At 39.3% G+C, this 27463-nt stretch overlaps 1 protein-coding gene across 3 annotated transcripts in view; it reads right to left on the bottom strand.

Moving 5' to 3' along the window:
- The window catches only part of MFRP (membrane frizzled-related protein), a 190296-nt gene that overhangs the window by 149022 nt on the left and 13811 nt on the right, over positions 1 to 27463 (bottom strand). For all 3 annotated transcript variants that reach the window (XM_073602537.1, XM_073602536.1, XM_073602535.1), the window contains 2 exons: positions 25241 to 25354; positions 10816 to 10905 (listed from right to left, as the gene is read on the bottom strand). In XM_073602537.1, coding sequence (XP_073458638.1) covers positions 10816 to 10905; positions 25241 to 25354 — 204 coding nt within the window. The remainder of the gene's footprint in view (positions 1 to 10815; positions 10906 to 25240; positions 25355 to 27463) is intronic.

Raw genomic sequence — 27463 nt, 5'->3', positions numbered from 1 at the left:
GAACCCCAGTTGAGGAGCATATGTTGTATAGGTGAGGAGGTCCCTAGATGTGTGCCAGAACAGCCTTGGCTTCAGCTGTAGGAGTTGCAGAGAAGTTACAGGTTACATAAAAATAACATTACAGACCAGAAATCTGTGTGCACCAATATTACCAATACTTTCTATCTCCTATTCAAAGTACTAGGGGGCTCCAGCTCCCATGTCTATCACTTATCATTCCCTATGAGTCTTCACGCTTCACTATTATATTCTGCATTGTTGATAAACTTTTGGCTTCTAATTTACAGCCATCAACTGGTGTCTGCCTCAACTTTTCAGACCTTTACGATTAACCTTGTGCGAGGGCGAGATGCATCAGCGGGCGAGACCAGCTAAAGCTGATCCTTCACACATCATGACTGGGCTAATTGCTGGTGTGTGGCTCCTTATCCTTTTGACAACTTTTTGGAGATGTCTTCTTTTTAGGTGTACTACACAAACTCACATAAGCTGCAATACCTCTTGGAATTCCTCTATATCTTGCCATTATTAATAGCAGTAACTATTTGAAATCCTTAACAACCACTCATTGACAAAAATATTTGCCTGGCTCTGTATTATTGTGAAATTTCCTGCAGGCTCCTGGTTAAGTGGGGAACTACCAAGCCATGTAACCTAGATTAGGCCTGCATAAGATGTGTAGATAACTACAGCATTATTCATGTGGGAATATAGCAAATAAAAAGCTAATACAAGTTCTGCTCTTACACAGACTTACACAACACAGGTAAAATGAATATATAATGTCAGAATTATACTAGTCCATATTCATGTATCACAATCTACAGCATAAATGGTTACCTTAAACAAATCCACCCAAGCCTCACAGAGATCTCTTTTTAACATTTCTCTATTAAGTACTTCCACTGAATAAGGTACAGCTGCATATAGTACAATGAAACAGCAATCATGAATGATAACATAACAGGTAAGAAAGAAAGAAAAAAAAAATCAGGAAAGTTCAGGTAACTCAATAGAATGCGTTCTATGTGGCGACCTGAAGGGTGCAAACTCTATGTCGCAGCAGTATAATGTGCACAGAGAAGGCGTTTTAGTTTAGGGCCTATAAAAACGGTTACATTCTAATGGTCATAGAACTAGGACAGTGAAAGTAGGCTTTTTTTACTTTTCCATTCAAAATTGGGAATTGGGGGTGCTAATAAAAGAAGAAAGAGGGAGTGTTATGGATCTATTGGTTACACTATATTATCAAAAGTATTGGGACGCCTGCCTTTACACACAAATGAACTTTAATGGCATCCCAGTCTTAGCCTGTAGGGTTCAATGTTGAGTTGGCCCACCTTTTGCAGCTATGACAGCTTCAACACTTCTGGGAAGGCTTCCACAAGGTTTCGGAGTGTGTCTATGGGAGTGTTTAACCATTCTTCCAGAAGTGCATTTGTGAGGGATTGAGGTCAGGACTCTGTGCAGGCCAGTCAAGTTTCTCCACCCCAAACTCGCTCATCAATTATGGACCTTGCTTTGTGCACTGGTGTGCAGTCATGTTGGAAAAGGAAGGGGCCATCCCCAAACTGTTCCCACAAAGTGGGGCGCCCCGCTTCAAAATCCCCTCTTCACCAAATGATTTGGACCAGTGCACAAAGCAAGGTCCATAAAGACATGGTAAAAGTAAAATACCGCGCTATATCATACAACAAACCATGTACAGCTGCTGCTATAAGTAAGATACACCCAGTAATATAGAAAAAAGCAACAATAGCAGCGCTACGATTGATAAAATTGTGAATAAAAATAATAATAATATTGATAATTGGTGAGCATCAATGTTAATAACTGAATCACTCAATTACTGGAAACCGATCGTGTGATTGGATCTGAGCGACTTCAGGATAGGTCTCCGGCCCGAGAGAGTTAGCTGATCATTCATATCATCTGATGTGCGCTGAATTTCCCTGAGACATCCGCTCTGTCCCTAAGACCAGCTTGGCACTCAGAGGTACCTGCCTGCCTTGGGATAAATGCCCGGACCGGGTTTAAGGTCACAAGCTTTCCTTGCTTGCTGTTTGGTAAGCCTTCATTTCTCATGGTGGTCGCTTCTTGGATGCAGTGGTGGATTTGTCACGGAATTATTTTAATCATATTTGAACTTTATACTTTTGCACCTCTTTGAATATTTCCTTGATTTTTTGCATTTATTAATTCATTTTTTGTTTTTTCAATTATTTTATAGCCCTAAGGGTAAGTTTTTTTCACGAATATAGATAATGTTAATTAGTAATTGAGTGATTCAGTTATTAACATTGATGCTCACCAATTATCAATATTATTATTATTTTTATTTACAATTTTATCAATCTTAGCGCTGCTATTAGTTGGTGTATGTGAATGCGCTACTCCCTTAATATCTCAAATACACAAGTGAAAGCTACCATCACCTGTAATACTTATCAACTACCCATCACAAATGTTCCATGTGTATAAGTTTAAAATTTTAGATCAATAAATCATACATATACATATAACAAAAAAGTCCTTCAGATATGTTGCAAAGTCTTGTAACCATTAAAGTGACTGACGTGCTCCTATATTGCTTCAATATTCATATGTGACTGAGTGGGACCCTCCACCATTCAGATTGGCCACTCCCCAGATACTTCACTAGGGGTACGCCTTTGGTTCATTCAGGGATAACCACTCCACCCAGGTACCACTTCTCACCGGCTAAAAACTTGTGTTCTAATGCTCCTCATAGGAAAGCATAGGGACAAAAGGCGATCATAGCGCAATATGTTTGAACCATTTATTTCTTAAAAAATTCCAAAGGTTAAAATCACTCACATTTAAAAGTGCCCTCGAGCCGGCACGAAGCTTATCCAGCAGTTACGGACGAGTGGCTATTAGCATGGTTCGCCTGATGTTAGTGTGCGGTCTCCACGCTCGGCTTGCGCTCCAAGCCTCGTTTCCGTTTTCGTCCGGTCACGTGATGCATAAAATTCTCCCAGCAGCCTCTACGCGTTTCGCATCATCAAATGCGTCATCAGGAAGCTGCCGTTTGATTGGTGCCCGCTCTATTTATACTGTGTGTGGCCGGAAGTGTGTATTCCGCCATTTTAACTAAGGTAATGTTCTCATCTATGACTTCCTTTCCAATACCGCCATTTTGACTAAGGGTTTTTCCCTTTTTGCATAATCCATACTTATATAGCTATTTCCTCTTTACATTTTCTTAGTTTGTATCTAAATTTTAGGAGTACTGACCCATCTATATCTGCTGGAGAGGCTTTTACAATGTCTCAAACATATTACACATTTCCAAACTTTATTATACTTTCTACCCATTCCGCCCTAGCCGTTCGCCCATATAAATATGGGACAGCAAAGAAATCCATTCTTTCCAAAGATATACAGGACAATTCCAAAAAAATTCCAAGAAAAATATACAATTATATATATAACCCCTATTTTATTGTGTTACGTTCTATACATAAAAAAAGTTTTTTATTGAAAGAAGAAAAAATAATAATAAAAGTGGGAAAAAATTGATATAATGAAATAAAGAAAATATTAAAAAATAGAAAAATGAAATAAAAGAAAAATAAAAAAATATAAAAATTGAAAAAATGAAAAAATGAAAAAATGAAGAAAATGAAAAAATGAAAAAAATGAAAAAATAAATAAAAATAAAAATACTAATAAAAATAATAATAAAAATAATAAATATAAATAAAAATAAAAATAAAATAAAAATAAAAATAATTAACAAATAAAATAAAAATAAAAATAAAAATAAATAAAAATAAATTTAAATAAAATAAAAATCAAAATAAAGAATAAAAAATATAATATAAAAACTAAATAAAACAGAATGAAACTAAAAATAAAATAAAATAAAAATAAAAATAAAAATAAAAATAAAAAAATAAAAAATATTGAAATAAAAATATAAATAAAATTATTACTATACTAGTTAATAATTTTCCAGGTAGCAATTGATGTCGAGTTCCACGTTCAACCCTTTTGGTCTCATAGTATCCATTTTAAATATCCAATGGGTTTCATTTCTTGATACCTCCCTTCTCATATTAGTATTTCTCCAATCTTTTTCTATCCTATCTATTCCATAGAATTTTAAATGTTGGGGGTTCCTACCATGTACATCCCTGAAGTGTTTGGATACACTATGGTGTTTAAATCCTTTTTTGATATTTCTAACGTGTTCTCCTACTCTCACCGATAGGGCTCTAGTTGTTCTGCCCACGTATTGCAGCCCACAGCTGCACTCCAATACGTAGGTGACATGTGTACTAGCACATGTTATGAGTTTGTCAATTTTAAAAGTTTGCTTATTGCTGCTTGATTCAAAGTTAATTGTTTTTCTATCCCTTTTGTTGCTAGACTTGCACGCCTTGCATTTCCCACACCTAAAGAAACCCTCCTGTTCAAAAAATGTTGACATCTTTTTAGGGGGATCTGGTACATTTTTTACTATTTTGTCCCTGATCCTCCTTGCTCTCCTATATACGAACGCTGGTTTTTTTGGAAGGACCTTGCTCAACTGTGGATCATTGCTGATTATGGGCCAATGTTTTGTTATAATTTTTTCTAGTGTTTTGTATTGTTTATTGAATACTGTTATGAATGGTACTTTATCTTTGTGATTATGATTTCTAATTTTACTGGTTAGTGTTAGCTCTCTATCCATATTGGCTATTTTTAGACGTGTTTCCTCCAGTGTGTCTCTTTTGTACCCCTTGTCTACGAATCTCTTAATTAGTATATCAGTTTGTTGAAAATAATCCTCTATTTGGTCACAATTTCGTCTTATCCTAATAAACTGGCTTTTTGGAATTGCTTTTTTCCAATGGGGGTGATGACAACTGCCCATCGGTATATAACCATTCCGATCCGTTTCTTTGAAGTGTGTTCTAGTTCCAAGTTTATTTTTGTTCTTATAAATTTCTAGATCCAGAAAATTTATTTTTTGTTGGTGTACTGTAGCTGTAAATTTAATATCATATTTATTATGGCCAATATGTTGGATAAATGCTTCCAGTTGTTCTTGGCTGCCCTTCCATACTATCAGAATGTCATCAATAAAGCGTTTGTATAACAGCAAGTGTGGCCAACATCTTCCAAAAATCTCTTCCTCCTCCCATTTACTGAGGAAGATGTTGGCCACACTTGGTGCATACTTGTTACCCATCCCTACTCCCTTTATCTGTCTATAGTAATTATGGTTGTGCCAGAAGAAGTTATTCCCCATGGCCATCCTCAATCCCTCCAGTATAAACCTTCTTTGTTTCAATTTTAGGTCCGATAGGTTCTTCATTCCCCATGCTACAGCTGCCAAGGCGTCCGTTTGTTTTATGTTGGTGTACAACGACTCCACATCCATTGTTACCAATAGCGTGGAGTCGTCCACCTGTAAATCCTTTAAGCTGTTGATTACATCCTTACTATCCTTGAGGAATGCCTTGCCCTCTCCCGCTATTGGCTGGAGGAATATATCCAAATATTCCCCCAATCTTGAATAGACTGATTCTATAGCGCTAATTATAGGCCTTCCTGGTGGTCTAGTTTTATTCTTATGGATTTTAGGAACCTGGTATATTACTGGTATCCTTGGTGCTTCTGTCAGCAAATACCTCCCTTCTTTCTTATTTATAATCTTATCTGCTATGCCCTTATTTAGGTACTCTTTTAATTTCTTTTTTAGTTCTCTATTGGGATTCTTTTTCAGGGGTTGGTATGTGCTTATGTCTTTAACTAGTCTCTCCAGTTCTGCATGGTAGTCCTGTTTATTTAGGATCACTACCCCTCCCCCCTTGTCCGCGGGTCTAATTACTATGTTTTTTCTTTTTTCTAATTTCTTCAGGCCTTGCCATATTCTATCTTTATTGCACTTTACCGGTTTAATGTTTCTCATTTCCTTCTCTACTATCCTTTTAAACACTTCAATGTGTTGATTAGTACTCGACCTAGGGTTGAACGTGGACCTGTTCCTCAACTGGCTATGTGTGTACTCCGTTTCATTAGTTTGATGTTGGGGTTCTCCTTTCTCTAAATAATATTTCTTTAGATTTAGTTTCCGAATAAACTTTTGCAAATCAATGAATGCTTCGAATTGGTTAAAAGTTGCACTGGGTGCATACTTGATGCCCCTATCTAATACTAACAGTTCCTCATGGGTAAATGTTATGTCTGTTAGGTTGAAAATACCCTCCCCTAATTTACTCTTTTTCTTTTTGCCTCCCCCTCTGCAACCTCTTTTTCTCTTTGGTTTACACTGCCTCCAGTTTCCTGGGGGTTCCTGTTCCAGCCCCCCCTGCTGGTTTGGAATACTGGCATAGGTGGTTTGTAGGGTTCCCTCCAATCCCTCCATTCCCCCTGCCACATAGGTGGACCATAGTTCGGGCCATAATTATAATAACCCCTCCCCCTTCCTCTATATCCCCCCCTCCAAGGTCTGGGGTGTTGTCCCATCGGGGGTTGGTAGGGGGCTGCATAAGTGTTATTATTCCCTTGATCGGGTTTCTGGGTATTTATTTTCTTCTGGTTATCACTTGGGGTCTGTACTGTCGCTCCAGTGTCTTTTCTTGTCAAATTGGCGATGGGAGTCCCTGATATTCTACTCGTTCCTACATCTGCAATCACATCCCCGATGTTGGCCTCCTCATCAAGGGACGTGTTTGCAGAGTTGGTGGGCGTTTCCTCCTCTTGCCACCTGTACACTTTTCCCTCTAAATAATCTTTTTTGTCCCTTTGATATTTTTTAACCTTTTTTATTTTTTACTTCATTGTCCAATTTTGCTAGAAATTCTTGTAATTTTGCCACCCTCGTTTTGTACTCATTTGTTTCCACATGTGGTAACATGTTATCCCTAATTGTACCTATGGTGGATTCTACCTTTTTTAGTTTGATTCTTCTCCTCTCAATGATCATGTCTAACAGTTTGTTTTCACAGCCATTAAAAAAATCAAACCAAGTCCTTGATAAGTTTTCATCTATTATACCATCATTGGGGCCTAGGTCCCATCTTAGCCTCCTTGGGGTGATTTTGGCCTCTCTGTATTGATCTAATGTGTTAATGTCCCACCATATTCTAATTTGTTTATCCATAGCATTTTTCAAGTGCTTAAAATTTTGTTCTAAATTCAGTGCCGTGGTGTTATCATAATTTTGGAAAAGTTCCCCCACTTCAAAGAAACGGATCGGAATGGTTATATACCGATGGGGAGTTATCATCACCCCCATTGGAAAAAAGCAATCCCAAAAAGCCAGTTTATTAGGATAAGACGAAACTGTGACCAAATAGAGGATTATTTTCAACAAACTGATATACTAATTAAGAGATTCGTAGACAAGGGGTACAAAAGAGACACACTGGAGGAAACACGTCTAAAAATAGCCAATATGGATAGAGAGCTAACACTAACCAGTAAAATTAGAAATCATAATCACAAAGATAAAGTACCATTCATAACAGTATTCAATAAACAATACAAAACACTAGAAAAAATTATAACAAAACATTGGCCCATAATCAGCAATGATCCACAGTTGAGCAAGGTCCTTCCAAAAAAACCAGCGTTCGTATATAGGAGAGCAAGGAGGATCAGGGACAAAATAGTAAAAAATGTACCAGATCCCCCTAAAAAGATGTCAACATTTTTTGAACAGGAGGGTTTCTTTAGGTGTGGGAAATGCAAGGCGTGCAAGTCTAGCAACAAAAGGGATAGAAAAACAATTAACTTTGAATCAAGCAGCAATAAGCAAACTTTTAAAATTGACAAACTCATAACATGTGCTAGTACACATGTCACCTACGTATTGGAGTGCAGCTGTGGGCTGCAATACGTGGGCAGAACAACTAGAGCCCTATCGGTGAGAGTAGGAGAACACGTTAGAAATATCAAAAAAGGATTTAAACACCATAGTGTATCCAAACACTTCAGGGATGTACATGGTAGGAACCCCCAACATTTAAAATTCTATGGAATAGATAGGATAGAAAAAGATTGGAGAAATACTAATATGAGAAGGGAGGTATCAAGAAATGAAACCCATTGGATATTTAAAATGGATACTATGAGACCAAAAGGGTTGAACGTGGAACTCGACATCAATTGCTACCTGGAAAATTATTAACTAGTATAGTAATAATTTTATTTATATTTTTATTTCAATATTTTTTATTTTTTTATTTTTATTTTTATTTTTATTTTTATTTTATTTTATTTTTAGTTTCATTCTGTTTTATTTAGTTTTTATATTATATTTTTTATTCTTTATTTTGATTTTTATTTTATTTAAATTTATTTTTATTTATTTTTATTTTTATTTTTATTTTATTTGTTAATTATTTTTATTTTTATTTTATTTTTATTTTTATTTATATTTATTATTTTTATTATTATTTTTATTAGTATTTTTATTTTTATTTATTTTTTCATTTTTTTCATTTTTTCATTTTCTTCATTTTTTCATTTTTTCATTTTTTCAATTTTTATATTTTTTTATTTTTCTTTTATTTCATTTTTCTATTTTTTAATATTTTCTTTATTTCATTATATCAATTTTTTCCCACTTTTATTATTATTTTTTCTTCTTTCAATAAAAAACTTTTTTTATGTATAGAACGTAACACAATAAAATAGGGGTTATATATATAATTGTATATTTTTCTTGGAATTTTTTTGGAATTGTCCTGTATATCTTTGGAAAGAATGGATTTCTTTGCTGTCCCATATTTATATGGGCGAACGGCTAGGGCGGAATGGGTAGAAAGTATAATAAAGTTTGGAAATGTGTAATATGTTTGAGACATTGTAAAAGCCTCTCCAGCAGATATAGATGGGTCAGTACTCCTAAAATTTAGATACAAACTAAGAAAATGTAAAGAGGAAATAGCTATATAAGTATGGATTATGCAAAAAGGGAAAAACCCTTAGTCAAAATGGCGGTATTGGAAAGGAAGTCATAGATGAGAACATTACCTTAGTTAAAATGGCGGAATACACACTTCCGGCCACACACAGTATAAATAGAGCGGGCACCAATCAAACGGCAGCTTCCTGATGACGCATTTGATGATGCGAAACGCGTAGAGGCTGCTGGGAGAATTTTATGCATCACGTGACCGGACGAAAACGGAAACGAGGCTTGGAGCGCAAGCCGAGCGTGGAGACCGCACACTAACACCAGGCGAACCATGCTAATAGCCACTCGTCCGTAACTGCTGGATAAGCTTCGTGCCGGCTCGAGGGCACTTTTAAATGTGAGTGATTTTAACCTTTGGAATTTTTTAAGAAATAAATGGTTCAAACATATTGCGCTATGATCGCCTTTTGTCCCTATGCTTTCCTATGAGGAGCATTAGAACACAAGTTTTTAGCCGGTGAGAAGTGGTACCTGGGTGGAGTGGTTATCCCTGAATGAACCAAAGGCGTACCCCTAGTGAAGTATCTGGTGAGTGGCCAATCTGAATGGTGGAGGGTCCCACTCAGTCACATATGAATATTGAAGCAATATAGGAGCACGTCAGTCACTTTAATGGTTACAAGATTTTGCAACATATCTGAAGGACTTTTTTGTTATATGTATATGTATGATTTATTGATCTAAAATTTTAAACTTATGCACATGGAACATTTGTGATGGGTAGCTGATAAGTATTACAGGTGATGGTAGCTTTCACTTGTGTATTTGAGATATTAAGGGAGTAGCGCATTCACATACACCAACTAGTATTTTTTACCCATCTAAGTGAAGGGCCTTTTTTTGAATGCAGCATCCCTAACATTTAGTACGTATTATTGTTTGAGAAACTAAGGTTTGTTTTTGCGCCGGTGACACGCACACAGATTAGCGCTGCTATTGTTTCTTTTTTTCCATAAAGACATGGATGGCCGAGTTTGGGGTGGTGGAACTTGACTGGCCTGCACAGAGTCCTGACCTCAACTCAATACAACACCTTTTGGATAAATTAGAGCGAAAAGTGGTGCCAGGCTTTCTTATCCACATCAGTGCCTGACCCCATAAATGCGCTTCTGGAAGAATGGTCAAACATTCCATAGACACACTTCTAAACCTTGTGGACAGCCTTGCCAGAAGAGTTGAAGCTGTTATAGCTGCAAAGGGTGGGCCAACTCAATATTGAACCCTACAGACTAAGACTGGGATGCCATTAAAGTTCATGTGGATGTAAAGGCAGGCGTCCCAATACTTTTGGTAATATAGGGTATATTAGGGGAAATTTCTGTTTCTCAACAATTCTTCACTCTTCTAACAAATAAAGCATGAAATGAACATGTTATACACATTAATTAAGGATATGCACTTTACCAGTCCTTGGATGTGGTTACATACATTCTCTTTTTATCAGTATGCACAGAACATGTCTCTCGATCTTGTATTAAATGCAATGTCCATTTCACTTCCCGTGAGCCAAACTAAAAGCCACAGACATTATTATCTGCCTTCCAGGCTTTTTTCTGTAAATTACAAATTCTCCCAACCTTGTAATAGAGAAATACAAATATAGAACTATATGTAGTCCAAATTAGGAGAGCACTCTGGAAGACAATTATGGTTCCTTCCATAGATACAGTGAACATTGCCACCCAGGGACAAGAAGTGTGTTATTAGCAGGATTACCAGGGGAACATGCCACAAAATAAAACAAATGCAGCCACCACATCTAAGAACTGGGATGCTGAAACATATTACTTTTTGAATTTTGGGGATGAAATACACTTTATGTTTTATTAAATAAATGTATATCTTGCCATGTTACAGACAGATTTGTTACTCACCAGGAGGAGATTCAGTTTCCACATTAACTCCAGTAGAAAGTACACTGGTATTGGTCATTGTTGCTGTTTTCAGATCATTCTTCTTATACTCTATGGTAGAAATTTAAGCATATTATAAATAACAGTGTTGGGGTAATAATTAAAGTTGGTCAATGAAATTTATATATGGAACTAGTTTACCTTGCCAACGTCATCTATCAATTCCTAAGAACTATACATACCTCTCACACAGCACAGCCAGGTACATGACACCACTTACAGTTAAAGCGGTAAAAAACCCAAATGCAAACATTTATTATATTGCAGCTTACCAATCCTTATGTCACGTACACACAATCGGATTTTCCGACGGGAAATATTGGATGTGAGCTTGTTGGCTGAAAGTCCGACCGTGTTTATGGAGCATTAGATATGATAGCTGCATTAGTTCTCTTTTTAGGCTTGCAAAAGAAATCAAATACACCCCCACATCTAATGATTGGTAAACTGCAATTTAATACATTTTTGCTTTTGGTTTTAATACCACTTTAAAGGAACACAGTTTTATCCTATCCCCACCCCTAACATTCAGAATGGACAGTGAAGGAGCAGACGGAGGTCCTCTCTCAGCTTCCTCTTTTCATCATTAAATTTTCAACACATTTTCATGCAATCAACAATGAAAAAAAAAAAACTGCGCTACACCCAATATAATCCACAATAAACAAATAAATTAGTTAAATATGTATACCTAAAATTATAAATATATATTCGTGTATTACAAATGTGGAAGATTGGCGCTAATCATGTGTTCCCACACCAAACCATATATAAGCAAACAGTGCCGGGCAACCCAAAAAGTCTTAACCCTCCAATTATCATATATTAATTCCAACACCACAGTTCCTATAAATGTATAAATCCCATACTGCTAAATTTGTATAGTGAATAAAAAATATACATGACATATATATATGTATATACATATACACAGTGCCTTGCAAAAGTATTCACCCCCTTGGCTTTTTACCTATTTTGTTACATTACAGCCTTTAGTTCAATGTTTTTTTAATCTGAATTATATGTGATGGATCAGAACACAATAGTCTAAGTTGGTGAAGTAAAATTAGAAAAATATATACATAAAACTATTTTTCAGAAATAAAAAACTGATAATTGGCATGTGCGTATTTATTCACCCTCTTTGTTATGAAGCCCATAAAAAGCTCTGGTGCAACCAAATTACCTTCAGAAGTCACATAATTAGTGAAATGATGTCCACCTGTGTGCAATCTAAGTGTCACATGATCTGTCATTACATATACACACCGTTTTGAAAGGCCCCAGAGGCTGCAACACCTAAGCAAGAGGCACCACTAACCAAACACTGCCATGAAGACCAAGGAACTCTCCAAACAAGTAAGGGACAATGTTGTTGAGAAGTACAAGTCAGGGTTAGGTTATAAAAAAATATCCAAATCTTTGATGATCCCTAGGAGCACACTAGGAGCACCATCAAATCTATCATAACCAAATATAAAGAACATGGCACAACAGCAAACCTGCCAAGAGACGGCCTCACACCAAAACTCATGGACCGGGCAAGGAGGGCATTAATCAGAGAGGCACAGAGTCCTAAGGTAACCCTGGAGGACCTGCAGAAGTTTCACAGAACAGACTGGAGTATCTGTACATAGGACGACAATAAGCCATACGCTCCATAGAGATGGGCTTTATGGCAGAGTGGCCAGAAGAAAGCCATTACTTTCAACAAAAAACAAAATGGCACATTTAGAGTTTGCGAAAAGGCATGTGGGAGACTCCCAAAATGTATGGAGGAAGGTGCTCTGGTCTGATGAGAATAAAATTGAACTTTTTGGCCATGTCTGGCGCAAACCCAACACATCCCATCACCCAAAGAACACCATCCCCACAGTGAAACATGGTGGTGGCAGCATCATGCTGTGGGGATGTTTTCAGCAGTCGGGACTGGGAAACTGGTCAGAGTTGAGGGAAAGATGGATGGTGCTAAATACAGGGATATTCTTGAGCAAAACCTGTACCACTCTGTGTGTGATTTGAGGCTAGGACGGAGGTTCACCTTCCGGCAGGACAATGACCTCAAACAAACTGCTAAAGCAACACTTGAGTGGTTTAAGGGGAAACATGTAAATGTGTTGGAATGGCCTAGTCAAAACCCAGACCTCAATCCAATAGAAAATCTGTGGTCAGACTTAAAGATTGCTGTTCGCGAACCATCCAACTTGAAGGAGCAGAAGCAGTTTTGCAAGGAGGAATGGGCAAAAATCCCAGTGGTAAGATGTGGCAAGCTCATGGAGACTTATCCAAAGCGACTTGGAGCTGTGATAGCCGCAAAAGGTGGCTCTACAAAGTATTGACTTTAGGGGGGTGAATAGTTATGCACATTTACTTTTTCTGTTATTTTGTCCTATTTGTTGTTTGCTTCACAATAAAAAAAAAAAAAAAAAAACATCTTCAAAGTTGTGGGCATGTTCTGTAAATTAAATGATTTAAATCCTCAAACAATCCATGTTAATTCCAGGTTGTGAGGCAACAAACACGAAAAATGCCAAAGGGGGTGAATATGTTTACAAGGCACTGTAAGTGACTTTGAATGGGGCATGGTTGTTGGTGCCAGACGGGCTGGCCTGAGTATTTCAAAAACTGCTGATCTACTGGGATTTTCATGCAAAACCATCTCTAGGGTTTGCAGATAATGATCCGAAAAAGAGAAAATATCCAGTGAGCAGCAGTTGTGTGGACAAAAATGCCTTGTTGATGTCAGAGATCAGAGGAGAATGGGTAGACTGGTTGGAGATGATAGAAAGGCAACAGTAACACAAATACCCACTCGTTACAACCAAGGTATGCAGAATACCATCTCTGAACACACAACACATTGAACCTTGAAGCAGATGAGCTACAGCAGCAGAAGACCACACCAGGTACCACTCCTGTCAGCTAAGAACAGGAAACTGAGGTTACAATTCGCACAGGTTGAACAATACAAAATTGAACAATAGAAGATTGGAAAAACTTTGCCTGGTCTGATGAGTCTGATGAGATTTCAGCTGCAACATTCAGATGGAGGGTCAGAATTTGACATAAACAACATGAAAGTATGGATCCATCCTGCCGTTTAAGCTGGTAGAGGTGGTGTAATGGAGTGGGGGATATTTTCTTGGCACACTTTGGACCACTTAGTACCAACTGAACATCGTTTAAACGCCACAACCTACCTGAGTATTGTTGCTGATCATGTCCATCCCTGTATGACTACAGTGTACTCCTCTTCTGATGGCTACTTCCAGGAGGATAATGCACCATGTCACAAAGATCAAATCATCTCAAACTGGTTTCTTGAACATGACAATGAGTTTACTGCACTCCAATGGCCTCCACAATCACCTGATCTCAATCCAATAGAGCATCTTTGGGATGTGGTGTAACGGGAGATTTGCATCATAGATGTGTAGCCGACAAATCAGCAGCAACTGCGTGATACTATCATGTCAATATGGACCAAAATCTCTGAGGAATGTTTCCAAAACCTTGTTGAATCTATGCCATGAAGAATTAAGCTAGTTCTGAAGGCAAAAGGGGGTCCAACCCAGTGCTAGCAAGGTGTACCTAATAAAGTCGGCGGTGATTTTGTTTGTGTGTGTATATATTTTATATATATATATATATATATATATATATATATATATATATATATATATACACACTACCGTTCAAAAGTTTGGGGTCACCCAAACAATTTTGTGTTTTCCATGAAAAGTCACACTTATTCACCACCATACGTTGTGAAATGAATAGAAAATAGAGTCAAGACATTGACAAGGTTAGAAATAATGATTTGTATTTGAAATAACATTGTTTTTACATCAAACTTTGCTTTCATCAAAGAATCCTCCTTTTGCAGCAATTACAGCATTGCACACCTTTGGCATCCGTCCACAACACTTTTTTCCAGTCTTCCTCTGTCCAATGTCTGTGTTCTTTTGCCCATCTTAATCTTTTTCTTTTATTGGCCAGTCTCAGATATGGCTTTTTCTTTGCCACTCTGCCCTGAAGCCCAAAATCCCGCAGCCGCCTCTTCACTGTAGATGTTGACACTGGTGTTTTGCGGGTACTATTTAATGAAGATGCCAGTTGGGGACCTGTGAGGCGTCTGTTTCTCAAACTAGAGACTCTAATGTGCTTATCTTCTTGCTTAGTTGTGCAACGCGGCCTCCCACTTCTTTTTCTACTCTGGTTAGAGCCTGTTTGTGCTGTCCTCTGAAGGGAGTAGTACACACCGTTGTAGGAAATCTTCAATTTCTTTGCAATTTCTCGCATGGAATAGCCTTCATTTCTAAGAACAAGAATAGACTGTCGAGTTTCAGATGAAAGTTCTCTTTTTCTGGCCATTTTGAGCGTTTAATTGACCCCACAAATGTGATGCTCCAGAAACTCAATCTGCTCACAGGAAAGTCAGTTTTGTAGCTTCTGGAAGGAGCTAGACTGTTTTTAGATGTGTGAACATGATTGCACAAGGGTTTGCTAATCATCAATTAGCCTTCTGAGCCAATGAGCAAACACATTGTACCATTAGAACACTGGAGTGATAGTTGCTGGAAATGGGCCTCTATACACCTATGTAGATATTGCACCAAAAACTAGACATTTGCAGTTAGAATAGTCATTTACCACATTAGCAATGTATAGAGTATATTTGTTTAAAGTTAGGACTAGTTTAAAGTTAGCTTCATTTAAAAGTACAGTGCTTTTCCTTCAAAAATAAGGACATTTCAATGTGACCCCAAACTTTTGAACGGTAGTGTATATATATATATATATATATATATATATATATATATATATATATATATATATATATATACACACACACAAACACTTAAACTCCTTGAAAAACATAATATCATTAAATAATTCATGCAAATCATATAAATCATGTGAAAGTCCACCAAATATAATATCATTGAATGATCAATAAATCAGTGCATAACTAAATTCATATAAACCATATAAAGTAAAACCTTGGATTGAGAGTAACTTGGTTTGAGAGTGTTTTGCAATACGAGCTAATTTTTTTAATTAATTTTTACTTGATATACAAGCGATGTCTTGATATACAAGTAGTGTCATGTCACAACAGAGTATAAAAGAGAAGAGAGGTGCCTCTAAGTAGCAATATGGTTACATTTAATGAAGGTACAACATTAACCACTTCAATACTGGGCATTTTCACCCCCTTCATGCCCAGGCAAATTTTCAGCTTTCAGTGCTGTAACATTTTAAATGACAATTGCGCAGTCATGCAACACTATATCCAAAAGAATATTTTATAATTTTTTTCCCCCCACAAATAGAGCGTTCCTTTGGTGGTATCTGATCCCCTTTGCGTTTTTTATTTTTTGCGCTATAAAAAAAAAAAAAACACAATATTTTTAACTTTTTGCTATAATAAATATCCCCAATTTAAAAAATTCTCAGTTTAGGCCGATATGTTTTCTTCTACATATTTTTAGTAAAAAAAAAAAAAAAAAAAAATCGCAAGCGTATATTGATTGGTTTGTGCAAAAGTTATAGCGCCTACAAAATAAGTTATTGATTTATGGCATTTTTATTATTATTTTTTTTTTACTAGTAATGGCGGTGATCTGCAGACAGATCAGACACTTTTGACACAATTCTGGGACCACTGACAGTTATACAGCGATCAGTGCTATAACTATGCACTGATTACTGTATAAATGTCACTGGCAGGGAAGGAGTCAACACTATGGGGCGATCAAGGGGTTAAATGTGTTACCTAAGGAGTGATTCTAACTGTGGGGGGATGGGACTGACTAGGGAAGGAGACCGATCGGTGCTCCTATATACTAGGAACACACGATCTGTCTCCTCTCCCCTGACAGGATGTGGATCTGTGTGTTTACACACACAGATCCACGTTCCTGCTCTGTCACAAGCGATCGCGGGTGCCCGGCGGACATCGTGGCCGCCGGGCATGCGCATTGGCTCCTTGGTGACGCAGCAGCGTGCGCGACCCCTATACCACTGGGATTAGGGTTGCCACTTTTTCTTCAAGCCAAACCTGAACACTTTAGTGGTGCACAGCAATTTTTGTTCTTTTTTTTACTATACACTATAGGATTGTAACAGACTTGAGACACCTTTGGGCACTCCAAAGAGAATAGTAATGCAGCACACATAGTGCCCCCTCACCTTTCTATCAGGCCCCATTCCAAGCCACATTCCTGTCTGAATAATGTGTCCGGGTTTTAGGTGGACTGAAACCCGGACACATGCATCAAAACCTGGACTTTCCAGGTGAATCCTGGACAGGTGGCAACCCTAGCCGGGAAGCCGAGGACGTCACATGACGCCTGCCCAGGATGGGAGATCCCATCTGCGGACGTCATATGACTATGGGCGGGGAAGGAAGTGGTTAAGCAATATAGACCATCCTCCACACCGCCATCAATGTCATCCCTTCCACACTGCGATCCACGAGCGCTTCAAGCTGCAGTTTGCTCTACTGCAGGGTAGTCTTCCCAGTCACGATTGCAGACTGACAGCGGTGAAAGCCGGCGGTGCAGAGGACGGTCTATGTCTACAGCTTTACCTCGGATGCCTGCATACTTATATGTGTCGGTTTTATTCATCAACCATGTGACTTGCTAAATGTTGTACCTTCATTAAATGTAACCATATTGCTACACTTAGAGGTGCCTCTCTTCTCTTTTATACTCTGGAGCTCCTGCTGGATTTTGCTTCTAATCCCCTTGTGGAGGCTTCCATTTGTGGATGAACATTTTATGGTTACACAATCTATCACATTGCTATAATCTTTTTATATGGACTATAAACTGAAGGACTTATGAATAAATGGTTGTAAAACGAATCATCTGAGTTTCCATGATTTCTTATGGGGAAATTCGCTTTGATATATAAGTGCTTTGGATTACAAGCATGTTTCCTGAACAAATTATGCTCGCAATCCAAGGTTATACTGTAAATCATGAAAAAGTCCACCAATAATTGTGCAAACCGCTATAATAAGGGCATCAAAAAAACATGCGTGCTTCAATATCAGTGCATTTGCAGAAAGCTGCGCTCCACCACCCGTCCACGCTGCCTCTTACCTCACAAAAAGACCCACACACTGGTAAGGTCAGATATAACCTTCCTAGATTCCTGGGAAAAACACTGTAGCAATACTCAAAACAGGCTCCACTTCAGAAATGACAAAGCCTTTCCACTCAGCAAGGGGTATAAAGAATGAAAACTACCATAGTGTAGTATGCCAAATACTCTGATCTTTTATTAGCCAAGAAAGAATATTACTTACAAAGTGCACTCTAAACTCCAGTGCACTGGATAAAAATCACTAGTTTAACATCCAGATGTATTTCCCCCTTAAGCATGGACATCCAGGACAGTTAAAATGGCCGCTCGCTGACTTCTGGGCGTGATTTAAGGTGGCCATACACTGCACAAGCTGGTTGTACATTCTCCTTTAGATCTACATCAGCTATGTAGTGCAAAGGCCTGTCTGATTTGATACAAATTGAATGGATTGGTCAGGTGGGTCCTCCTATTACATAGTTTTGGTAAATCTAAAGGAAATTGTACAGAGATTGTACAATAAGATTGCATAGTGTATGTCCAGCTTTATACAAGTACATAGGAGGGAGCTTGACAGAGACACTCAGCTGTCAGGCCCCTTCACAGCTCTGTGTAGCGGGAACTTGTGTTCTCACGCACATGTTTTTTTGGGGGGCCTTTTTTGAAGCGTTGTGCCGCTGTGAGCTCACGTGACCACCCGACGCTCTCCTTCTCCAATCTGAGGACTACAGTTGGGGGGGGGGCTGAGATTCCCCATTGATGTGAGCTGGGAAGAGAGCAGCGGGAGGTCACGTGAGCGCACAGCATAATTTTTAAAACACGAATACTGCACAGTTGCACGGTATATTTTTCTGTAACAGAGAAGATTCCAAGATTCAGGATTAGTGATTTTATAGCCATAGCGCCAGGAGGGGAGGGGCGGGGGGAGATGGCTCAAAACGCAGACTCTCAAGTTGACAGGCAGGGAGGGAGGGGGGGGGGAGGGGGAGGGAGAGACCGCGGGCTGGAAGAGGCACGTAAACTGACCACTGTATCATGGATCAGCAACCATGATTACTGTGGTCAGCACACTAAGGGGGACACAGGAACAGGCAGGATCAACCAGGTATTTTACAGCATAGAGAGGGACAAATGACACTGAACACGCACTATGCTGTATATCCTGTTTAAAAGGAACAGGATTTTTCTTGTTAAAAAAGGAACAGGATATCTTTTTTTTTTCTTTTAGGATTACAACCACTTTAACCAGTTACATATACATAGTTACATAGTAGGTGAGGTTGAAAAAAGACACAAGTCCATCAAGTCCAACCTATGTGTGATTATATGTCAGTATTACATTGTATATCCCTGGGAACTGAGTTCCACCAAGTTCCCCCTGAAAAAAGCCCTGGTATATATACTGTATATATGTCCTCAGGAAGTGGGGCTGATATCTCGGTCATGGCTGCAGCTGCCATATCTCAAATATATATTCACCTGACTCAAAATTACCCACTGGAACCCCTCCAATCTGGTTTTGAACAAATGCAAAGCATAGAAACTGCCTTGGTCAAAGTCACCAATGACCTTGTGATAGCTTCTGCTTCTGGCTCTCTATCTATTTTCTATTTAAATTCTTCCTGATCTCAGATCTGCCTTTGACACTGTGAACCATGGTCTCTCTCTTTTTTACCTCAAAAAAGTTTGGAGTTTCAGCAATTGCATTTAAATGCTTAGACTTATCTTACTGATCACTATAACCTTGTCTCTATTGGTGGATTTATAGGCATGCCCACAGGGTGTGCCGGTTGTGCCTAGGCACTCCCTAATCACCTAGTGCACATTATCACTCTGTGTAGCAGCGGGGAGAGCAATGTGCCAGGGCCATGTATATAGACATACACGCATGTGTGTTTGAGCTTTGTGGTGCGCACCTATGGGTGGATTCCAGCCTCTAATTTGGTCCAGTTAAGTCCAGTGTTCCTCAGGACTCTTTCAAAGGTCTCTTAGGGTTTATCAATTACATGTGTCCACTTGGTCAGCTGTTAAGATCACATGGATTCCCTTATCACTTCTATGCTGATTATACTCTTATATGCATCTATACTAAACCAGATTTGAATGTAGATGCTTCTCTCCTATCCAACTGTATATGTGACATAAAAACATGGATTGCTCGATATTTCCTTAAAGCGGAGTTCCAGTGTAGCTGCTGACTTTTAATAAACACACACTCACCTGTCCCAGGATCCAGTGATGTGGCTACCCAAACCCTCAGTGCTCTCCCTTTCCTTTCCCTGGGACTGGCATTACAAGTGTGGGCACCCTGCTGTAGCAGCTTGCGGCTTCACAGCTGAGTGCGCACTGCGCATGCGCGGGTCACGTTACGCCTTCTCAATGTTTGGGCAATTTTCTGGGACATGTGACGTGTCCCAGAAGATTGAAGGGAGGAGGAGGGGGGGAGAGGAGAACTTCCACTCGGATCGCCTAGGTCGGCCCAAGCGGAACTTGGAGTAGGTATCTGTCAAAACTAGGTACCCCCCCCCCCAAAAAAAATGACGTGCTAAATGTGGCATAGAAGGGGGGAAGGAATGCTTAAAGCAGAACTTGCCCTTTTGGGTGGAGCTTCACTTTAAGCTAAACAATGACAAGACTGAAGTCATGCCTTTGGCACCCCCATCAAATTTGTAGAGCCAGTCCTGCCGTACTAGAGCTTAACTTTAAATTGAAAAATCAGCGAGGGCTTTTGGATCCTAGCTTAACTATTGATCCACATGTAAAGAATGTTGTCAGAAACTCTTTTTCCACTTAAGAAACATCGCCCAACCATGCCCTATGTTATCATATACAGTGGCTGAAAAGCTGATTAATACATTTGTGTTCTCCTGACTTGAAAACTTTAATACTCTACTTGCTGAGGTGCCATGTTCCACACTAAACAGAATGTCTGAAATTTGGCTGCCGGATTTCTGACTAGGTCTAGTGCAAGTGATCCCCTATCCTTGAGCTGTTTGCATTGATTTCTCACCTATAAGGCACAGCTTGGCACCCCATTACCTGTCTGCAATGTTATCACTCTACTCCCCTCCTCATTATCTCCCCTCCTCCAAATTTGGTCTTTTGTGTGCCCCTCAAACCTGTCTAAACTCTATGGGGGACAGAGCCTTCTCCTTCATTTTCTTCTCAAGAACATCATAGATTTATCTTCTTTAACTACTTAAGCTCTGGAAGATTTTAGCCCCTTCATGACCAGGCCATTTTTTTGCTATTCGGCACTTCTTTAACTAGCAAATACGTGGTTATGGAACACTGTACACAAATTGAATTTATATAATTTTCTTCACACAAATAGAGCTTTCTTTTGGTGGTATTTGATTACCACTTGGCTTTTTATTTTTTAATATATAAACGAATAAAAAACGAAAATTTTGAAAAAAAAAAACAATTATTTTTTACTTTGTGCTATAAAACATATCCAAAAAAAAAAATTTTAAAAATCTAATTTCTGAATAAATTTAGGTCAAAATGTATCATGCTACATGTCTTTGGTAAAAAAAAAAAAAAATCCCAATAAGTATATATTGATTGGTTTGCCTGAAAGTTATAGTGTCTACAAACTATGGTATATGTACTGTATTTTTTTTTTTTTTTTATACTAGAGAAAATTGAGTACTGTCCGTGATACTTTTTTTATTTGCACTAACATACAATTTTTCAGGACAAGCTTACGGGGTATGTCCCCTTCTTCAAGGTCCAAGCAGTACTGACTCACAAATTTTTAAGCAGAATGTTGAAAAAAAACAAAAAAAACAAAACACATCTCTGAGTGAAAGGAGAAAGGATATACCCCGAAAGCTTGTCCTGAAAAATTGTATGTTAGTGCAAATAAAAAAAGTATCACGGACAGTACTCAATTTTCTCTGTCACAATTGTACTAATACAGCTACAATCACATCAAGTATGATGGAAGATACTTTTTTATACTAGTAATTATAGTGGGATCCTGACAGTGTGGTGGGCAATAACTGACATTGTCACTGTACTAATTACCCTGGCTGGGAAGGGGTTAACATCTAGGGGCAATCCCAATTTCTTAGACCTCCTGGGCCACCCGGACTACCCTGTGGTGGACATGACTAGGGGTCACCCATATCTCTCATGTTTTTGTTCATAACATTTTTGCTTCCTTTGATAAGTTGAAGGCCAGGTGTGGAGTGACTAATAAATTCTTTTTTAAATATCTTTTGCTGCGTCATGCCAAGTGGGCACAGTTTGCTGGTCTGACCCAGGAGCTCTCAGAATCACCTTGGGAGGTGCTGTTGTCCTATCCAGATATTGAAAAACTGGTTACGACAGTTTATTCACGTTTTCAGTCAGCTGGGGGTCAATCCCTTCCAGCTGGCTCAACAGAAATGTGAGGCTCTGATTCCTGGGCTATCCGAGGAGAGGTGGGAGGAGGCCTCTGAAATCTGCTTCCAGGACCTTATAAGTTCTAATGATCACTATACACAGTTCAAATTTATACACCAGCTGCATTATACTCCTGCCAGATTGGCCCGCATGGGCTTTGACTCTGCATCCTCCTGTTCCAGATGTGGGCATACGGAAGCTGAGTACTTACACATGTTTTGGTCTTGCCCTGCCTTGTCAGTATATTGGAAGGACTTATTTTCTTTTTTGACAACACTTTACATTTACCTGTACCTCATACTCCTGAAGATGGTTTACTTGGTGTGTTAAATAACTTTATCCACAGGACTCATGCCCATACCCTTGTACATATATTGTTATTCTATGCCAGGAAATTAATTCTGTTACCCTGTAAAAACGCTATCGCTCTGGATATACAAACCTTTTACCACATGGTGAATAAAGTATTGCCCATCTTCAAGCTCATTTACCATGGCAGAGCCTGCCCTAAAACGTTCTTCAAGATCTGGCAGCCATGGCTTGATATTGCTAATTCTTTTTGGAGAAACACTCCACTATCCCAACAATGGTGGGTAGTGGACTCATGTTTATAACACTATATTTGTACCTATCATGTGTTCAGATGGGGGCCCTTGGGTGACTGGGGAGGGGTAGCAAGGCATGTGTGTGAGTGTGTGTATGTCAGTATGAGTGATACATTTGGTTGTTAATTGAGTTTTCCTCCTTTTATGAAACTGTACTGTTGAAGGTAGGGGTCCTACGCAGTCCCTAGAAAGCAATATTGAGAACCCACTATATGACATTCACCCCGTGAATTGGGGGTTCTGATTCTGATAAGTTATTAAGTTGGCCATTTTGGGCCAGAGGTTCTATAACATTCATTGTATTCCTGATGTACCCTTTTGAAAAGTGTCTGTTAACATTTTACATTGAAAATTTAATAAACAAATACTTAAAAAAAAACATCTAGTGGCAATCAAGGGGTTAACTGTGTACCCAACTATGTGTAATGTGTGATGCTTTTACTAATCAATGTGGTTGTTCATTCTCCCTGCTTTGAAGGGAGAAAAAAAAAACAGCCACATGGCTGCTCCGTGTAAAAAGCCCTGTGTTGTTAATAAACACAGGGCTCTGTACTATGATTCAATATGCCAATCAGCAGGTCCCAGCCATAAATCATTGGCTGGAACCTGCTGACTGACTTGAGCACAGATGGGGATGCAGGTGTGCACGCCCCCTTTACCCGGATATGCCGGATCATGTATATGTACGTGATCTGTGCAGAGTGGCCGCCCTGTCCCAGTATTTTTGCAATGGAGCTAATCGTTAAACTCTTTTGAATCAAAACTGAAAACTTTCTTCGTTAGACAAGCCTTCATCTAACTGCCCCTTTTTTGTTCCTTGTACTGTGTATCACGTGTTTTAATTTCTTTTGAAAATTTCTTTGAGAAGATACCTTTAAAGACCTATATAAAATAAAGTTTATTATTACAGAAAAACCTTGGATTGAGAGTAACTTGGTTTGAGAGCGTTTTGCAAGACAAGCAACATTTTTTAATAAATTTTGACTTGATATACAAGCAATGTCTTGATATACAAGCAGTGTCATGTCACAACTGAGTATAAAAGAGAAGAGAGGTGCCTCTAAGTGTAGCAATATGGTTACATTTAATGAAGGTACAACATTTAGCAACTCACATGGTTGATGACTAAAACAGGCATATCTAAGTATGCAGGCATCCGGGGTAAAGTTGTCCACATAGACCAGGGGTCTCAAACTGGCAGACCTCCAGCTGTTGCGAAACTACAATTCCCATCGTGCCTCTGCCTGTGGGAGTCATGCTGTCAGCCTTGCAATGCCTCATGGGACTTGTAGTTTCGCCACAGCTGGAGGGCCGCCAGTTTGAGACCCCTGACATAGACCATCCTCTGCACCGCCATCAATTTCATCCCTTCCACGCTGCACTCCACGATCGCTTCAAGCCTCGCTTTCAAATCACTCTACTGCAGGGTAGTCTTCCTGGTCATGATTGCAGACTGACAGCGGTGGTAGCCGGGGGTGCGGAGGATGGTCTATGTGGACAGCTTTACCCCGAATGTCTGCATATTTAGATGTGCCTGTTTTAATCAACAATCATGCAAGTTGCTAAATGTTGTACCTTCATTAAATGTAACCATATTGCTACACTTAGAGGCGCCTCTCTTCTCTTTTATACTCTGTAGTTCCTGCTGGATTTTGTTTCTAATCCCCTTGAGGAGGCTTCCATTTGTGGATGGACATTTTATGGTTACACAATCTGATCACATTGCTATAATCTTTTTATATGGACTATAAACTGAAGGACTTATGAATAAATGGTTGTGGAACGAATCATCTGAGATTCCAATATTTCTTATGGGGAAATTCACTTTGATATAAGAGTGTTTTGGATTACAAGCATGTTTCCTGAACGAATTATGCTCACAATCCAAGGTTTTACTGTATTATCATTATTAGTTGAAGTGTATACATAGGTTAAAAAAATGACCAGCGGATGTGGTTTCTTTGTTTATGGCAATTCTGTACCATATTGGTGTTAAACCTGTTACTTGCAGCCATGTACACCTGCAGATTTACTGGCTTGGGACCCAGGCTATAGTGTACCGATGTTCTGGTGGGCTCCTAAACTGGTGGGATCAGGGAAGCTGCCCCTTTTGCCTTTATTTTTTTATGTGGCCCTTTCCATGACCCCCTCTTGGTTGCTGGAGAACTGCAAAAGCCACTTATCACCCTGTCCTTTTTAATCACACTTGCAGGCATCTCTGTAATCAATCTTTTCAGTTAGCAGGTAAAAAGTGAATAGTTGTGATAATATTTCCAAATGAAGTTACTCACTAGACATCACAATTCCAAGCGTCAGACTGAAAATCAACACCACGACCAGGATAACTGCCATGAAGATGAGTACAGTAAGACGATTATGATGAGGCCTTCTACTCTGTAGAGAAACTGAAGACAACACAAATCATTATTATTACACTGAGATCATGCTTCTAAATTAAGATTTAACTTGAGAAAAGCATAGATCTGGCCAAAGACCAGTGCAGACTTCACATTCCCCTGCTGAAAACTCAAGTTAACATAAATTACCCACCAAAAAGTGGGGTCATTAGATAGAATATTCTAAGTACCGTATTTATCGGCGTATAACACGCACTTTTTTCCCCTTAAAATCAGGGGAAAGTCGCAGGTGCGTGTTATACGCCGATCCCCTGCGATCCCGAGCTGTCAAAACTTAAAAATCGCCGACCGGGATTTGAAAATGGCGCCGCCGGCGCCGAAATACACAGAGCCGGTCCTCGGCTCTTTCCGGCGGCTCTCATTTACTTTCGGCTCCACTCGTAGTCCCGAGCGGAGCTATCCGAACCTACTCGGATAGCTCCGCTCGGGACTACGAGTGGAGCCGAAAGTAAACGAGAGCCGCCGGAAAGAGCCGAGGACCGGCTCTGTGTATTTCGGCGCCGGCGGCGCCATTTTCAAATCGCGGTCGGCGATTTTGAAGCCCAGGAAGCAGGGACAGGGGATTGAAGGCTGCACTGGGGCAAGGCTGCACTGGGGAAGGCTGCACTGACAAGGCTGCACTGGGGAAGGCTGCACTGGGGAAGGCTGCACTGGGGAAGGCTGCACTGACAAGGCTGCACTGGGGAAGGCTGCACTGACAAGGCTGCACTGGGGAAGGCTGCACTGACATGGCTGCACTGACAAGGCTGCACTGACATGGCTGCACTGACAAGGCTGCACTGGGGAAGGCTGCACTGACAAGGCTGCACTGACATGGCTGCACTGGGGCAAGGCTGCACTGAGAAGGCTGCAATAATGGGCATTTAAATGTAAGTTTTTTTCCCTTCAACTTCCCTCCTAAAAGTTTTTTTTTTCTTAAAATTCCCTCCTAAATTGGGGTGCGTGTTATACGCCGATAAATACGGTACTTTTATTAGCAAGTTGAGATGTCTGCAGCAAGAGTGGTAAAGAACAATGACGACTCCACCCTTATCAGATGGTCATTTGATGGTGTGGTGGTTGGGGCAGGGTGTTTCTTGGTTATGGTATTTAGTTCCAATCTCTGCACAACACATTAGGCATCATACCACTGAGTGAATGTAATTTATTGTGTATTTTTTTAAAAAATGGCCATCTTGGGCACTCTTTTCTGTGTCCTGTGTTTTCATGGTTCAATTTTTTGGTTTACAGGGTTTCAACAAGCACCACACCGCAGAGCTCCGGGATAACAAAAAAAAAAAGATTTAGTTCCTCTCTTGTCTACTAGTCTGTAAGTTTGAGGAATATGGTTTGGTGGTGAGTGTGAAATGGATGATGTGTTTCAAGTTTATTTCACATTTGCGGTAATTTTTACTGCCCTCTGAAAAGTGATCTGTGGTGGATTGCTTTTCAACGAGTAGTATAGCAACAGCTGACAGGCATTCATGAGGTGCTACTGCTGCCTCCTTGTTTTTTTTTTTTTACATTGCTGAATGATAATTTTACATTGTTGGACTATGCTGCTACTGCAAGCAAGTTTGGCTTGCAGTTGCAGAGTGGCCCCATTAAAATCAATAGGTGAGTTTGACTTGCGGTGCTGCTTGTCAAACTCTGCAGGCTGAGTTAAAGATGTTGCAGCTAAAGGAATAAAAAAAAAAAAGTTGCAGCTGTGAAGTAAAGCATCACAGCTACAGCATTCGTACAGCCCTGTCCAAATGTATTTTTAGGATTTGGGTCAGAGATGTGCGGTGAGGTGAGTGGCTGATGAAGCACTGGCTAGTATCAGAGCCAGATACACACAGGTTACATACACGAACGTTAGAGCGAGAGCAATAATTCTAACACTAGACCTCCTCTGTAACTCTAAACATGTAACCTGTAAATTTTTTTAAAGTGACGCCTATGGAGATTTTTAGGTACTGAAGTTTGGCTCTATTCCACAAGTGTGCACAATTGTAAAGTGTGACATGTTATTTTATTTTATTTATTTATTTCAGGTACTTATATAGCGCCGTCAATTTACACAGCGCTTTACATATACATTGTACATTCACATCAGTCCCTACCCTCAAGGAGCTT

This window comes from Aquarana catesbeiana, linkage group LG10 (genome assembly GCF_042186555.1).
Source record: "Aquarana catesbeiana isolate 2022-GZ linkage group LG10, ASM4218655v1, whole genome shotgun sequence".
NCBI lineage: Eukaryota > Metazoa > Chordata > Amphibia > Anura > Ranidae > Aquarana > Aquarana catesbeiana.
This window is presented reverse-complemented; position numbering and strand designations above follow the sequence as displayed.